The sequence below is a fragment of the Stegodyphus dumicola genome, chromosome 7, assembly GCF_044657685.1.
Source record: "Stegodyphus dumicola isolate Sdum_Otavi_A_Nest chromosome 7, ASM4465768v1".
In the NCBI taxonomy this organism is placed as follows: Eukaryota; Metazoa; Arthropoda; class Arachnida; order Araneae; family Eresidae; genus Stegodyphus; species Stegodyphus dumicola.
The window spans coordinates 44,230,849-44,248,962 of record NC_140774.1 but is presented as its reverse complement, the minus strand read 5'-3'; the positions used below and the strand labels follow the sequence as shown (position 1 = coordinate 44,248,962).

The following is an 18,114-nucleotide window of genomic DNA, read 5'->3' as shown; positions in this document are numbered from 1 at the left end:
AAGAATGCATGTGAAAATGGCAATGCTACTCGTTTAAACTGAAGAATTGTTATCTGCATAGTTTCCCTGAAGAATTGTCATGTATGTGGATTCCCGAGTTTGCCGCGCATTTTGAAAATTCTGCTGCAGCAGCACTAATATATAAATACCCAGAACAGCCATATGAGTCATAAAGATAGCCAAGCAAAGTTTTTTTTTTTTTTTTTAAACCAATTCACAACATCATGAACAAGTTCATAATGTTTCGTGAAGATGCAGATAATCAAAAAGTATCTTCATTTTCTTTTCTTTTAATCAGTTGTGTGCTTTGTAGAAGTATAGGTTTATTAAATGTACCTTAGTGCTTTTGAAATGAAAACATTTTATATCTGCTGTATAGGGACAGAACTTTTTATAGTTTTTTGTATACAAGTTTTATATGCAGGTTCCTGTATCGTGTGTTTTAAATATATAAAAAGTTTTCTTTTGTTAAATTTCATAAGGATTTTATTTATTAACTATTGTTTGGACACTTTTTAAAAAAAAACACTGTTTTCTTTCAGTTTGGACTCTTAAAAGAGTGGGCTTTCTTTCTTGTCTGCAGTGCCTTCTATCTATGGAGAAATCACTTCCTTTTTTCAACAATGGCCTTTGTTGCTTGGTCTTTGTGCAGTTCTTTCAGTTTGACCATTATTTTCGTCAACTTCTGACACAATGCATTGTCTTGATGAAACAGCACTTTTTTTTTTTTTTTTTGCATTTTCTTTTACATTTGAAGACATTTGTTTCTTTAATTCTTCACTCTGTCGATCCAGTAATGCCACATAATATTCACTGTTAATGGTTTTGCCTTTCTCAAGGTAGTCAATGAATGAAAATTTCATGCTTATCCCAAAATACGGGGCCCATAACCTTGCAGCTGATGTTTGAGTTTTTGGTCACTTTGGGCGACTTTCACTACATCCTATCCACTCGCCTGACAATCTTTTTTATTGAGGCTTGTAGTAATGGATCCATGTTTCATCCATTGTCACATATCAATGTAAAAAATCTTGTTTATTTCGCTTTAACAACAGCACTCTAATCATCGATGCATTATTGTTTTTGATCGACTATGAGAAAAGATGGCAACCACTTTGAACTCAGCTTTCTCATTGACAAATATTCATGCAAAATAGTGAATGCGCTCCCTTTTAATATCTTCAACTTCTCTACTGTCTCATACAACATTAGTTTTTGATCAGCCAAAATGATTTTGTGGACTTTATTGATGCTTTCTGGAACAGCTGCCGAATTCGGGCGACCTGAGCGTTCAGCATCATTTGTGTCTGCGCAATCATGTTTAAAGTTAGCACGCCACATCTAACCATTGTTGACAATGGAGCTGAGTCTAAATAACATTTATCAAGGCATTGCTTTGTTTGAAAAGTATTTTTCCTCATCAAAAAGCAATATTTAATCAACACATGAAATTCTGTCTTGTCCATTGTTTATAAACAAACAAAAGTTGCTTCACTAAAGCCATTGTAACTTTTAAACTAAAATGCCAGATTGTCATAAAATTTTGTACACATGTCATTTGAAGGTTAGGACTACTAGGTTAGGTTTAGGAAGGTTAGGAGGTGGCGTCATCTATATGAGTTTACTGAGTGATGTGTTAAATTATGTTTTTAAAAATTAGCAAGTAATATTATTTTTCAGACATTAATGATAACTGTAGTCAATTGACTGTAAATATTAATTTATTTGGTGGGATCCACATTCTGTAAATAAAAATGCTTTGTTAAATAATTGTAAATTTAAAACCACCTGTTTTGCATTGTAAAATGACAACTAAAAAAAATTTTTAAATTGTACACATATTTATACTTTTTATGATATTTTTTCAGTCTGCTTTTAATTTCTCCTTTCTTTTAGAACATTTCCTACTATGAACATTATTTGGTTTTGAAGTTTATTTAATTTATAAATTATATTTCTGCAAATTACTTTCCTCCTGAGCTCGTGGGCAATGCATGACAAAATGTAAAACTTAATTTGCTGATAAAAGCTCATGTAAAGCTTAATTTTCCTGATATATTTTAACAGTAAATGAAAGCAGCTCTTTAGTGCATCATGCAGAGTAGATGATTTAGCTAAAATACATTTTTTTTTTCATCTGGAGTAGTTTATCCTTCAGTAAAAAATTAAATTTTCATTGAGAAATTTTTAATTTTTCAAAATTTAAATTAAAGCAAATAAATTATGGAAGTGAAGGAAAAAATCACCAAAATTAAATTTATGACATTTTAGACATTGTTCAGGTCTCTAGAAATAACATGAAATAAATAAACTAATTTTTCTCAAGAAATCATGAGAAAATTTAAAACTTTTAAATGCATCACAGAGCTTTATTTTCAGTTAATGAATAAGATTCATGCACTCTGAACATTGAAAGTGAAGAGGGGAAATAAGGGAAAACCAAATCCTTTGTGTAAGACTCTTTGAAAGACTTTCTAAGAACTTCAAGCGTAATATTTTGCCTTAGCCCATGTGCTTTGAAAATGGAAGAAATCATAGTCACCCCTGTTTCTGAAGGTTAAAGAATTTTTTTAAAAGGAAATTTAAAATATGCATTTAAAAGAAGCAAGTACATAATTAAAAATGCATGAATCTTGAATTTTTTTTGTTGGATAATTTTTTTTAAATACCTAAAAACTGTCAAAATTTTTTAAATCAAAGTTAGTGTAGAGAAGCTCAAGAGTTAACTCTTTGGACTTGTATTTATCTTTATCAATCAACTCAGAACTTTTTTTCATATTTGATCAAGATGAAAACATTTTTATGGGAACATATTACTCTCCAGCTTGCATGTTTTGTTATCAAAAAAAAAAAAAAGTCTGCCGACATGGATTTGGGTAGTCTAGTTCATATATATATAGCAGATGTCCCAAAAATCAGGCAGTGAGCCAAGGTGGAGAAAGATGCATGGGACACAAACAAGTTTCTCCAGCATACTGAATTGTTCCCCTCCATCCCATACCCCTTCACACCATTAGCAGGCGAAAAGAGGCTGCATATGAGTGTAATTGTAAGATGTAAGAGGGTAGTTATATGTCAACATACGAATGCAGTGATAAAGGTATGGTAAAATATGAGTGTGAAGGGTTAGCATACATAAATACCATATATGGTATATTAAATCCTGTCCAGAAAATAAAGAGTGCATTATTTAGGGCCATTGCAGAATGCTTTTGTGATCCATGTACACTGAAGTTGCATGTATTGCTTTTTACTTCCTTGTACAAAGTAAAAAGGAAGTATTGTAATCACAAAAACTTGGGTTATCATATTTCAACAGAAATATTCATTTGACCATTTCTTTTTTTGTATGACATCTATACTATATGGAATATATAAAATAAGGTACTCTTTTTTTCTAAAAACAGGTTGTAAAATGTATTTAAAATGGATTCAAGGGTGGCTTTTTCATGACACTTGTACGTATGTATGTATCTTGCATAACTAAAAAGCTATTAGTCCTAGAACATTGAAGTTTTCTATATAGGAGTGCTATAACATTTAGTTGTTCACCTCGCTTTTTTTTTTAATGCAATCAGCAGTACCAAACATATATGCATATGCCTACCCCCTTACCCTGCTTAAAAGTCCTTACCAAGTCTTTATTTCACAATCGTTGGTCATAATCAACTACTTCTAGTTTCAGAAGTATTTTAAATGATGAAACTGCCAGGATATTTAATTTTAAAATTTACAATTTTTGATGTGATTTTTATTTTGCTTATGAAATTGGTTTAATTAATTTATGATTCGAGAAAGTAAGTTTAAATGAAGTGCATCAAAAATATAGAAGTGTTTTAAATGATGAAAATAGTCATGTTTTGGCAATGTCAAATGTAAAGGAAAAAAAATAGTAATTTTGGGTAAATAACGAAATCTTTTAATGCAGTCTCTTGGTTGCTGTACTTATATTTGGGAAAGTTTTATACTTGTTATGAAAAAATATAATTGGAAGAAGTTTAGCTCCCATACAACGAAACTTGACTGGGATAGTTAATTTCAAAATTGGCAGTTTTTGATGTTGTTTTTAAATTGCCTGGAGGGATTGGTTAATTACATCAAAATAATAAGTTTGAATGAAAGGCAGTAAAAATGTGTATAATGTAATAGGCCATACAAGGAAGTCATGTAGTGCCCGCATCAGATTTTTCTACTGAGTTCCTCTATTTGATGCTGATAAATCTGATCTTTTCACAGTTTTCAGTAGAAATAGGTTTTTGGTTATTATTAGAAAGTATATATTATAAAACAATAATAATAAAAAAAAGAAAGGAAGCGTGAGAATTCAAGTTTTTAAATCTAGAATCCTTTTCAAGATTCATGGAATTTAAGGACTACAGCATTTCACTATTTTTAATTATATGCAGGATGTTCAAAAGAAGTGACTACAAACTGTGTTTGTTATTAATCTTACAAGTTGACTTACAATATTTTTTAAAATAGCTTGCAATATTTTACAAAAATGTGTTGTGTTGTGCGTGTGTTGTAAATTTCTTAAAAAGTGTCAAACTTTTTATAAGGCCCCCATTGAAATAAAATTCCAAATGTTCCATTGTTCATTGATTAGCTTTAAAAAAAAAAAAAGGAGGAATAAAACTTTGCATGTAAAATTCAAGGAGATATTTCAGAGCTAATTTACTGTGTCTTGTTTTATTTTCTCATGTCTAGGCATGACAAAATAAAACAAGTCAGTACCAACTTGAGGAATGAAAAAATAAAACAAGTCAGTACCAACTTGAGGAATGAAAAAATAAAACAAGTCAGTACCAACTTGGATGCAAGACTCCTGAGAGCAAATCAAAAGGAGAGTTGCAAAATAAATGCTTCTGATTTTGTGGTTAATAATTTTATTTTGCGTAAAACAGCACTGACACTGAATCTGCGATTTCCTTTCACCCCAACTACAGCATTTTTAATACTATGAGTGATCAGTACAGATGAGTCTTCATATAAATTAACAATTTTTAAAAAAAATATTCCCTTAATTTAATTGTCACTTATAAGAACGAAGACGGCTCTTTCTGAAAATTAGTGCTCTAAGCATGTTGATCTGCATGTGTGATCTGTGTTTGAACATGCCCTGATCCCTTTTATCTTTTATAAAAATATTTATCTGTATTTTAATGAATTTTTTATGCAAAAGTAGCAAATTTCTTGTTTTAGTTAATTCAAGGATACTGAATATTTTATTTATTGAAATTTCTGTAGTATGGGAAGTCATTTAAAAGGTTGAATTTTTCAGCAGAACTTTCCCAGTCTGTAATATTGAAACCTTAAATGTAAAATCCTGATTAATTTATATCTAGGATCAGTATTAATGAAAATAAAGCTTTAATCTTTTTCAATTTTGGTATATTTTATTTTTGCAATATGTACTACAAAATTGGAAACTGGTCTACTATAAAATCTGAAACTAAATATTTACTAAAGTGTCAAACTAGTTGCCCTGAAGCAAGCTATGCTGCCCACAAATATTTTTTCAATTATCATGTATTTTATTTCTACAGTATAGACTAAAGTCAGAAACTGGTCTACTATAAAGTCTGAAACTAAATATAAACTAAAGTCTCAAACTGGTGGCCACAAAGGAATTTTATGTGGCCCACAAATACATTTCAGTTATGTATTTGTGTGTGTGTGGCCCACAAATACATTTCAGATATGTATTTTTTACGAATTATTATTTATTGTAACCACTTTAATAGAAATCGCCAACTTTTCAGAAATCAAACTCTGGGAACCATGTGCATAACAGTTTTTTAAGTAACTATATCCATTGTAAATTACAATCCAAAAATTCACTGAATCACCTTTTTCTGTAAAAAAACTTCCAAATGGCAATTCCTCATTATGAATTTTTGTGCTAAGAATAATTGCTTCTTTTAGAAATACACTTTTGTATGAACAGCATTGTTTTTTTTCCCAGGATTGAAAATTATTAAAAAAAGAATACAATTGACTGATGACACAATCAGTGATGAAAATAATTTCTAGTAGTTTCTGTGTAAGGCTACAAACTTTATCAGAGTTGAAATACCATCTAGTGTCAAACTATATTAAGAAATAAAGAAATTTATGATTATTTACAAACATATAAATTTTTTATTTATGAAGTTTAGAAAAATTTAATGAATAAGAGAAATAGAGTGAATTTATTATTCTCGAGTTTTGTTCCACTTGGAAAATTTCTCTTGAAACTTAGAAAGTTTTCATAATTTGTTTACTTTTAGTTTAAATTACATTATTTCAGTGGCGGCTCGTAATAAGCACTGTGGAACTGCAGCACCCCCTATTTCCACTTATTATAATTTTTAATATTTAATATAGTGTGCCCTTTAGGCTTTAATTCTTTCTTCATACTTTTAAAGTACATAATCATTAAGCTTAATGTCAGTAGCCATCCCCCGGTTTGTGAAAAAGTCTTTGGAACTGCGCGCTTCACAGCTCCAGCGGCATGGCATTTGGCTGTTCTGCGCGTGCGCACACAGAAAGCAGCACGCCGAGCCAGGGAGAGAGAAAGCACTATCACTCTTGCAGTGCCGAAATTCTGGCGTGTTGTTGGGAACGTGATTTCTTTTTACTCCCCGCGTGTCATATTCCTCCACAAGGTGCAACTTCACCATACGGACCAAAAACAGAGTTCATGAAAATTTGCAACCTTTAAAAAATTGCCTTACTGAAATTCAATCAACATCAAATGCAAATCAAACTATTGCAAAAGCAACAGACATTTTAAAATATCTAAATGATGATGATTTCAAGTTTTGGTTAGAGCTTTTTTATCAGATTATGCCTCATGTTGAAATAATATATAACTAAATGCAATCCAGAGAAATTAGTGTGTTTAAAGTTAACGAATATATAACAAATTTCAAAACTGCTATTTTACAATTAAGAAACTCAAAGTGTTGTGATAATTTTTCAAAGACACTGATGGCAGAAGCTAAGGAAATATGTGATTTTATACTATGTATTGGTATAATGCACAGATATTTTTCTCCACTAAATACTTAGCAGCTGCTAAATTATGTAACAAGAAATGCTTCGCTAGTTTTAGGAATGTACATTCTACAGAAGAAATAGTACTGACCACTGAAGCATATCCAATGATTGACAAAGAAAAGCTTGAAACTGAACCCAAAAGTATTCTATTGTAGGTCTGATATCCATGAATATTGCAAATTAATTGAGCTACTGAAATTTATCTTCGAAAATAATCTAGATGATCTCGGTGAAATTTACGAAACTGATAAAAATTCTCTTGAGAGTACCCGTGACTATATCAGTGGCAAAATGCTGCTTTTCAACATTGAAAATAATGAAAACTTTTCTAAGAAGCACTAGGAATTCGTAAAGACTAAATACGCTTGCTTTGCTTTAAATAAAGCAAAATTTCCTCAGTTGTCGTCCAGAGATCAAGAAGAAAATTATTGATCTTTCCGCACAAATTAAAACTAGAAGAATGGATTTCATTTTTAAATAAATAGATATAGATTGAACTGTATCAGTTTAGTTCAAAGTAATTAAGAAATGTTTAATTTTTTTCTCGTAAGCTTTCATGATGTTTCAAAATAAATTTTCTTTTTATACATGTTTGTTTCCTTTTACACAGTTTTGAAACAGAGGTTAAATTTTTTTGGAACAGCACTCACTAATTTTAGCTGAGCCGCCACTGCATTATTTGATGATCAACTAAACATATTAGAATAATTTGAAGTAAATATCACTCTAAAAATTTAATATTTGGTTCTTGTGTATTTGAATTATAAAGGGTAACTAACAAAAACATCTTGCAGATACAAAACTTTAGACTTCAGTTAGAAATTATAAATTTGACTTTTTCCCATTCCAGTATTATTATTATTATTTATGTGTATTTTGATAAATATTTAGTAAGTGAAATTTAAGAATTATTTTAAATATTTTTCTATTTTATTAATAAAGTCATTTTGATGAAAAATCTGGCTCATCAGTGGTTTTCAGGTTTAGCATTTGGGCAACATGTAGTTTGAGACTACTGCAATAAAATACATACAGTAGGATGTGTAACTATGGGTACATGTGTATCTTAATCTGGTGCTTATGTATGCCTGTTGTTTTCATAACTGTGTGCAACATGCTAGTAAATTTGTATCTTGCTGTTGTAATCATGTGCAATTTCTACAGCTACCAATAGTAAGCAAACTCTATCACAATTGAAAATGCAATTGCTTCTTTCAAACATGCTGGGAAAACCACATGGAAGTAATGCATAACTTCTTAAATGGAGTAAATTTTGATACCCTTTAGATTGTAATTGCTCTTTATTTCATAAATTACGGTTTTATATTTTTAATTTTATAATTTCTACATGCAATCTTACCAGATTTAAACTGGTGATTTATAATTCGGAAAAACCGATAATCTGGAATAGCCGAAGTCCCGATGAGTCCTGATTAAAGACTTTTGACTGTATATTCTTTTGAAACAATATAATTGAGAACTGTTCCATTTTCCAAGCAAAGAATTCTGTGAGACATAAAAAGAAAAATTGGAAAATTCTCAAATAATATGTTGGTTCTAAATTTGTATTCCCGTGAAATTTAAGTATGTGCTAAAATTGTGAATTTTTAATTCATTTTAAATGTTTCAGGATCCAAATGCAGATACAGAATGGAATGATGCTTTAAGGCGTCATGGAATAATACCACCCAAGGAAAAAGAATTTACTGAAGATGAAATTGTGAATCTTGTTGAAAATACAATTCAAGAAAAGATGCGGGGCGAGTGTTTAAATTTTTAAACCTTTCAATGCCACTGCTTGTTTGGTTTCAGACTTAATACATTTTTCAATTGTAGATTCTCGTATTTCCTTTAGATTTGCATACATATGTTTGTGCATGTACATATACGAGGGCTGTCCGAAAAGTTTCTGACATGAAGACATATGTAGATGGCAGCACAAATTAACTGAAGTGGAGGAACTTGTTTGGGCCTCATTTGATTCTCATAATCAAAATTTCAGCTATTTGGAAAGAGATTTTTTTTTTTGACAATTATTTTTATGAGTTGATTTGACCGTTTTTGCAAAAATGAAAAAAATCAAGTATTGAGCTGTCAATATAAACTTGTTTTTGAAAGGTAATACGCTTTCACAGATAGAAGATGCTGTGTACAAGGACTCTGCACCATCATTTACTACTATGAAATTTTGGGCAGCTGAAATTAAAAAAGACCATTCCAGCTTAGGTCATTGAATGCTTAAGATGAACATTTAGGATGGCCAAAAACTGCAGCTACTGATGAAAATATCGCTAAAGTTCACCAAATGCTGCTGGACAACTGTCAAGTCAAGGTTAGAGAGATGGTTTCAAAATATTCTAAGATTGCTATAAATTGACATCAATGACTTTAAAAATGTAACTTTTAATATGTACAAAATTTACAGATCATTAATCAAAACATGGTGGTTCAGTTGACAAACAAATCTATATACTTTCATAATCAAAAATCGAAATCTTGTAAATAGGAACCGAAGTGTTCCTAATCAAATAGCGTATGAAGCATCTAACATCCATCTATCGAGCTGCCGCTATCTATCGAGATGGCGCTAGCGTTGCGTTCAACATGCAATGCTAGCGCCATCTCTCAATTAATCAAAATAATTTCCACAGAGATAGCAGAGGGTATCAGTATGTCCAAAGAACGTGTTTACCGCTTATTGATCCAAGATGTAAGTATGCCCAAGCTGGCTGTGCATTGGATGCTATGTTTGCTCACTTTAGACTCAAAACATGTTCAAATGAATATTTGCACCACTTCGGTGGCACAGTTCAGGTGCAATAAATCAGAGTTTTTTCGATGATTAATCCCTGTAGATGAAACTTGGGTTCATCATTACTATCAGTAAGTTAACTAGAACATTAAAGGTCACATGTATAAATAAACATTAAAAATTACATGCATAAATAAAGCGAACAAAAGCAGAGAACAGCAGTCTGGACTTCACGAAAACAGATAAGTTCACTGGCCAAGTCACTTCGAACATTTTCAAATCATTCTGTAAGCATAATCTAGGGCCATCAAATGTAGGGCACGAGAAAATCAAATGTTCCACATCCTGAAGAACTCTTTTTGAACATTCACATAAATTGTTTGATCGTAGATTAAAATGAAACAGATAACTTGCAAATTTACCGTGACCAGATAAAAACTGAGACACTTTAAAATTTAACGAGAGGAAAGACTCGGAATTCAGTCTATGGTAAATAGAAGGAAGGAACTTTTTGGTGACTTCCGCATTACAAGATGAAATGTATTCCTCATTCCACATAGCTAAAAGCTTTTTATAATAAGAGGACTTCCAATAACTCTTTGGAATGCTAATGTTGATATCAATGGGTAAATTTAAGGCATCTTTAGCTAAGAAATCAGCTCTTTCATTCCCGTAGAAACCATGATGAGCACGCACATAAGCAAAGCAGATATCAATACCTCTAATTCTAAGTGAACTAACAGTTACTAGGGTTTCGATAACTAATTTATCGCAGCTGGTAATACTGTTCAAAAGTTGAAGAGAAGAAAGAGAATCAGAACAAATAAGGTACTTTGAGGATGCTGTCCCATGATCCTGGATCCACTTGACGGCAAGATAAATGCACAGAAGTTCTTCTTGAAAAACTGTACATTCATTCCGTATACGGTGTCTAAGAAAACAAATCTCGGAATTGCCTTCAAAAAGAACAAATGCAAGGCCAACCTTGTTGTTCATCTTGCTGCCATCTGTAAAGAAAACCATATGAAAATTTATTTCAGCAGTCTCTTTATAATCGCAGAAATTTATGGGTTCTAAAGAAGCGGGATGAGGAAGATCAGTGAAGGGGACAATTCCATTAATACAGTCTTCCGAAGCATGAGTTGCCAATGACTCAAAAATATTATTCTTATATGCAATTTCAAAATCAATAGGCGGAACTCCTGCAAGAACAAAAGTAGCCTCATAGCTTAAGGTTCTATAACCACTAATAATACGAAGAAGAATTCTCCGTTGAATCTTTCTTAAATTTCTTTTGTTAACCTTCTTGGCAAGAACATGTCCCCAAGCACGACAGCCGTACGAAATGAAAGGTACAATACACTGCTTATACATGAGTTTCTTAACATCGTAGCTTACTCCAAAAGTATTTTTGGCAATTCGGTGAAAGCCATTAATAATTTTTTCACATTTAGCAGAAAGGAATTCAATGTGCTTTTTCCATGTTAATTTTTGGTCAAGAATGACACCAAGATATTTAACATTTTCTACAAATTCCAACGGAGAATTATCGAGCATCAAAGAAGCAATATTTTGTTCATCAAACGTACTGGGAACAAGCATAACTTTACTTTTTGAAGGATTGAAAGTGAGTTTATGAGAAATCGCCCAACTGGAGACAAAATCTAGAACTTCTTGTGCTCTCAAAAGAATGTTATTCAAAATCCTTCCTTGGAAAATTAATAGTAAGTCGTCTGCAAACGCAATTTTTAAACAACCGTCGAGATGACTTAAAAGATCATTTATGATTATGTTCCAAAGAGTAGGTCCGGATACAGAGCCTTGAGGACAGCCTTTTTCTAGAGAATAAACCTTAGCTTCGTTCCCAAGCTGAAGCTCAGCAGTCCTCTCGTTCAAGAAGCTTTTGAGAAGGTTATAGATATTATGTGGTATACCAGCATCTTTTAAAATTTTTAAGATAGATGGCCACCAAGCATTATCAAAAGCTCCTTTGAAATCCAGGAAAATAAGAAGTGTAGTATACTTCATTTTCTTTGCACACTGCAAGATATTACAAAGGCGAATAATGGCGTCTTCAGCAGACTTCCGAGGAGTAAATCCGAACTGAGAATCATTATAAAAGCATTTTTGTCTCAAATACCAATTTATTCTGTTAATGAAGAGAGTTTCAAGACATTTTCCCAAAGTAGGCAAAAGACTAATGCATCTAATATTATCAAGATAAGGGGTTCTTGTATCTAACGTTTTAGGAATCAAAACAACCCGAGCTCTCTTCCATTGTGCTGGAAAAACTGCTAATTGTAAACAAAGGTTGAAAAGTTTGTGTAGAAATGTGCTATCCACCGCATGAAAGTGCTGTATCATTTCATTAGAAAGAGAGTCAAGCCCAGGTGATTTGTTCTTCTTGAGATTTTTAATAACACTGTTAACTTCTGAAGTAGAGAACAGACAGTCCATAAAAGAAATATAAGGTCCATCAGACTCAGTGCGCATAGTTCTATGAGAATTTCTATCATCACGCGCATTATCTCTTGGGAAATTCTTTGTCATTATGGCAACAATTGTATCACTCAAACTCGAAGTAACACTGCCATCCGGAAGTTTAATTCCCGAAATATCAATCCTTTTCGCAAAATTGGTCTTGACCCCATACTTATATATAGATTTCCAGACATTGTGAACAGTAATAGTTGATAGAAAATTTCTCCACGACTCAAGCTTAGCATTAGCTAATTTAGCCTTGTACTTATGCCGCAATTCGAAATATTTAATTTTATAAATATTTTTAAGAAGACAGTTTCTTTCTCTCTGGAATCTACGCCTAGCAGCATTTACATGCTTTCTATAACAATCAATTTCCTTAGACCACCAAGGGACCCCATTCTTCTTACTTTTCTTCATCGGAATTGAAAGTAAAGCACAATTAAAAACAACGGTAGAAAGTCTGTTTACAACATTTTCTAATGCAATACAATCAGAGCAACTGTTAAGAAGAATATTCAAGTTACACAATTCTCTCTTACAAAGTTCAGTAAATAAAAACCAGTTCGCTCTTTTTAAATTAAAAGTACACAAATTAGAAGATATAATCGGACGGCATAAAACAAGTTCAAAGATAATCATTTTATGGTCAGAAAGAGAATCTTCCTCAGAGATATCCCAACCTTGAACGTATGGCAGCAGTCCTAAGCTACAAAGCGTAAGGTCAATATAACTCGAGCCTCGCGTCGAACAGAAAGTAGGTCCGCGATTTTCATTAAGTAGAAACAAATGATTCGCACTAATAAAATCACTAAGTTTCGTTCCCGTAGCATCAGTAATAGGACTATGCCAAATCGCTGATTTGCTATTCGAATCCATACCACATAAAAAATTGCATGGTTTCTTCATCGTTAAAATTTGTGAAATTTTTAATAGTTCTATGTCAATATTTGTTTGGGGCTCGAAATAAGCGGAACAAATAGTCAAGTCAGATCCATTGATTTTTATATCTAAAACAACAGTATTATAAACTGTATGATTTAAGTCCAAAAAAGGAGAAAGATTCTGGTTGCGAACAATAATAGCAGACTTGACAACTTCTGCTTCGGAATCATAGTAAACTTTATATTTTATTGGAAAGCCAGGAAGAACACCTTTATAAAAGTGCGGCTCCTGAATCAGTGTCATTTGCCTCCATATATAAAATAAGTTGCTGAGTAGCAAGTTTTGATTTGTGCAAATTTATTTGTACAAAAGAAACAGACAAATTGTCGGACTTACCCATAATAAATTTTTGAAGCTGCAAGATTCATCATAAATGTATGGCTGGGGCAAGTTCCAGAAAATGGCTTATGATTTACATCAACTTTCTTAGTTGCATTTTTCGTCTTTTTATTAAATCTTATGCAATTAATACACACTTGCACTTCTTTTTTATCACATTCTGAACTCTTATGCTCACCAGAGCAGCAATAACAAGCCAAGGGATTTCTGCAATCAAGACTTCTGTGGTAGCCTAAACATTTAAAACATCTATTTAAAACAACAAAATCTTCAGCTTTACACATATTCCACATCACTTTAATACGCCCAAAATTTAAAATACGCTTGCGCACAGAAGGATGCACCTCAATAACCACGCTTCTCTCACGTTGAAACTTTTTTAAAGTAAAGCGAACTTTAACGTCTTTCCAAGTCTTTTCACTCACGGTAATTTCAGGATTTTGTTCTTCAATAATTTTTAACAGTTCATCATTACTAATGCTGTTTGGCACATTTTTAAGTAAAACTGTAGGATATTTTCGTCTTGAAATAGAGGGATTCAAAATAGATGAGTCTTCCTGCAAAGCAGTAAACAGTTTTTCTTTATCATATTCCGAAGCACATTTCACCATTACTTTATTGTTATGAACTGTTCGAATATTGCTAATTCCAATTTTATGTTTCCGAGGGTTGATTTCAGCTTTAAGGAGCTTTTTAACTTCATCAGATGTACAGTTTTGGGCACTCACAAAAACACAGCAATCTGAATCAGTCTGATTTGTCCCAACAGATGGCGCCACAGCATTAGCATACGATTTCGTTTGCATGACTGAATTCAATAAGCTTTCTTTACAAGCTTCACGAAAATTTACAGATTTAATATGCTCAACATACCTAGTAATCAAACTTTTAATCTCACCCAAAGCCTTCTTCGCATCATCACGGAGAATTTGCTCCAAAAAAAAGGCAAAAACTGTTCCTTCTGCTGGGAAAGTAATCATGACTGGGACAGCCATGGGACTGTCTTAATAGATTATCTTGAAAAGGGAAAAATTTTAACCAGAGCATACTATGAAATGTTACTTGACAAGCTGAAGGCAGAAAGTTTAGGAAAACATCCACATTTGGGAAAGATAAAAACTTTGTTTTACCAAGACAGTGCTTTGTCTTGCACCTCCGTGGTTGCAATGGTGAAAATCCATGAATTATGGTTTGAACTGCTTGACTACCCACCTTACTTCACTGGGCATGACCACAAGTGCCTTTTTTTTTTTTTTTTTTTTTAAGCTAAAAGAAGCACTTGGAGGAGAAAGATTTTCAGAATTTTAACCCCCCCTTATCCTAGTCACGATCAGAAATCAGAAAGTGATTGCGACTGGCATAGCCATGGCATTGTCTTAATAGATTGTCTTGAAAAGGGAAAAAAGATTACCAGAGTATACTTTGAAATTTTGCTTGACAAGCTGAAGGCAGAAATTGTAGAAAAATGTCCACATTTGGGGGGGGGAGGAATTATTTACCCAAGACTGTGCTCTGTCTCATACCTCAGACCTCAGTGGTTGCAATGGCGAAAATCCATAAATTGTGGCTTGAACTGCTTGACCACCTGCCTTACCTCTCCAGACGTGACCTTAAGTGCCTTTTTTGTTCCAAGCTAAAAGAAGCACTTGGAGGACTAAGGTGTTTTTGTAAATGAGGAGGGGATGAACTTTATTAAATGAAGAGAAAGATTTTAAATATTATTTGGATGGGTTAAAAGGATAATAGCATCATTGAGAGAAATGTATAGACTTATAAGGAGACTATGTTGAAAAATAAAAATAAATTTTGAACAAAAAATATCTTTTTCCTGTGTAAGGTCATTAACTTTTCAAACAGCCTACATTACATACGTACTCAGGCAAAGCTGTAGTAAAACTGTTACAGCTTTAAAAATGGTGAAAGTAAGAAACAAAATAAACTTTACATGCTGTATTATGTATGTCTGTTATTCCCTTTGTATTAGTAACAAATAAACGTACTTTGTGTATGTTATTTTTAGGGTAGTTTATTTTTATTGGTATTTATTGTCTTAATTTGGAAGTTGCAGTTTTTTAAAATTATGTGATTTTTTTGGTTACTTAATATGATTTTTTGTTTTTAGTGTTCTTAATAAAACTCAGTTTTTTTTAAAAGCCTGCAGATCTTTAAATTTTTTAATGACATTCTGTGTTCAAATCATTTAATTTTTTTTAACTGTCAGCTAAGAAAACATTTGATGAAATATGAGTCTTAATAAAATTCCTTGTTGGTTACAATGTTATGCATCTTGCACGTGAAGTATTTTAAGCCCATGAATTCAAAATGATAATAATAGTTTAATATTTTATTATTGTAGAGGATGGTAATAAGAAACTTGAAGATATGTCTCTTGATGAACTTGACTTTATTGAAGATGAAGAGGATGAAAGAGTCTTATTAGAATACAGGTTACCTTCAATCCTTATTTTTTTACAACCTGATTGTGATTATTTTATGCATTAGGCATAAAATTTATTTCTTTGGATATATTAAATTAAATATATAATGTTTTCTATATTTATGTATGAGTCTTATAAAAAGAGCTTAGTATAATAAAATATATTTGGACATCTAGACTTTATGGTTCTCCATTTCATATAAGAGACATCAAACAGCTCCAGTATTTACTGTGTTCAGCTGACATTCTGTCAGGAAAACTGCAGAAATATTTTGAATATTACAGATATTATGCCATACCATTCATTGGGAGGAGGGGGTTAGTGTCAGCTTTTAACACCATTTGGGGCATGGCATGTAAGTGTGTTCCATTTCCTTCCAGAAAGGTTCAGTAGGATTGAATTGAGCTGGCTAATCCAATTCTTCAATATCTATACATCTATGCCCTCATCAATATATCTATGTGTGTTATGTGCTGCATGGACCAGAGCTCAGCTGCACTGAAAAATGAACATTCCCTCAACAGACTTTTAGCTTAGTCTGACAGTATAAAATTATCAAGATAAGCCACCATGTTCATCATTCTATGGGCAGAAACCAAAAGCCCAATTCCAAATTAAGGCAAACTGTTCTAAACCTTTTATCCCCCTTCATCAGACTTCACTTGCAATGTACTTGGTAAATGTCATTTAACCAGCAGTAGTACAAGTAGATATTTTAATTTTGCAGTACCAAGTACAGCAGGTGTTTGAAGACCAGAAGAGAAAAACGAGTTCATGGGAAACTTTTTAAAAGTGGAATTGGCAGAACTATACGTGTCGATGCCAAAGATTTAAAAAATAAAAATTAAAAATAAAAAAAAACTTTTAGGGCTACATTATCTAAGACTGAGGAACTTAAGACCTTTTACAATGTTCTCAGCTATATGACCTTACAGTTGTTAATCTGAGAAAAATATTAAGCTATTCTAAAAGAAATTCCAGAGCCCATTCCTTAGAAAACATTCACAGTTTTTATTTTAGTAAAGATTGACTTTGCATATAACTTTGATGGTTCAGTGAAAATGATAGATCTGCTGGTTGAACTTTTTATTGAGAAACACTTTGAGAAGTATTATGCTATGGGCTCAAATGTAACAGACTTGATGCAGAAGTTGAGGTTATTAAACACATTTTAATTTTTTTTCTATTTAATGTAATAAAATAATTACAACTTTTAAAAATATTTTCCTTTACATTGCTTCTTAGGCTGTAGTGTTAGTTCTTGTCTCCCATGCAGCAAATGATTTCTCTCGAAGGAAAGATGTCCGATCCAAACGTCAAGTTAACTCTTTTTGTTAAAAAAACCAGTTTCTAGTAGTTTTCTAGCTACTGCAATGTTCCAATAAATAAGAAAAAATCCTTTCCTAGACAAAGATAGCTGCAAAATGAAACAGCAGCCTTTTACCTTACCATTTAACCAGCTTGCTTTCTGATAATAAAGTTGATACAGAAAATATTCACAAAGTGCAGCATGTTTAGGATTCTGTGCATAACAAATTTAGTCTTTATCTCTTCTTCGATTCTACTCATAAAATATATTAAAGAGCTGTTCTATTTAGAATAAAAGACCAGAGTGCTGTTTTTTATTTTTATTGTTTTTTATCACTAATTTTAGACTTTTTATTGGCATTACATTCTCCAAAATCATGTACATTGAACTGGTATGGTTAACCTTCCTTATTATTCTTTATGTTTATCTGAAGAATTGCTTAATTTTAGTCATTTCATGAGGAATATTTCTTTGCTTGTTACCATGACAGCTTTTACTCTTAGACTAAATAATGCTACAAGAAGGCTGATGCAACTGATGTTTTGCCATAGAGGGGGGGGGAATTCTTTTGACAGTGTGATTGTCTTTCAGTTCATTTATTTCATTTTAACTTATTTGATTCTTTTTTGTGTTTTATGTGCATCTAATTAAATTTTTAATGCTTGAATATTTGGTTGTGTGTTCTATACTTCAGATTTATGAATGACATTACTAAAAAATTATGGGAAGGAGACCTAATGTTGTAATTATCGAGACTTTGGCATTTATGAACAGTATACTTGAAGTGCATATATAGTATTAAGATTTAA

General features: G+C 32.1%; 1 protein-coding gene across 1 annotated transcript in view; it reads left to right on the top strand.

Moving 5' to 3' along the window:
• Positions 1–18,114, top strand: part of viaf (viral IAP-associated factor) — a 49,629-nt gene that overhangs the window by 8,893 nt on the left and 22,622 nt on the right. Inside the window, exons 3-4 of the mRNA XM_035372656.2 lie at positions 8,672–8,801; positions 15,915–16,005. Coding sequence (XP_035228547.1) covers positions 8,672–8,801; positions 15,915–16,005 — 221 coding nt within the window. The remainder of the gene's footprint in view (positions 1–8,671; positions 8,802–15,914; positions 16,006–18,114) is intronic.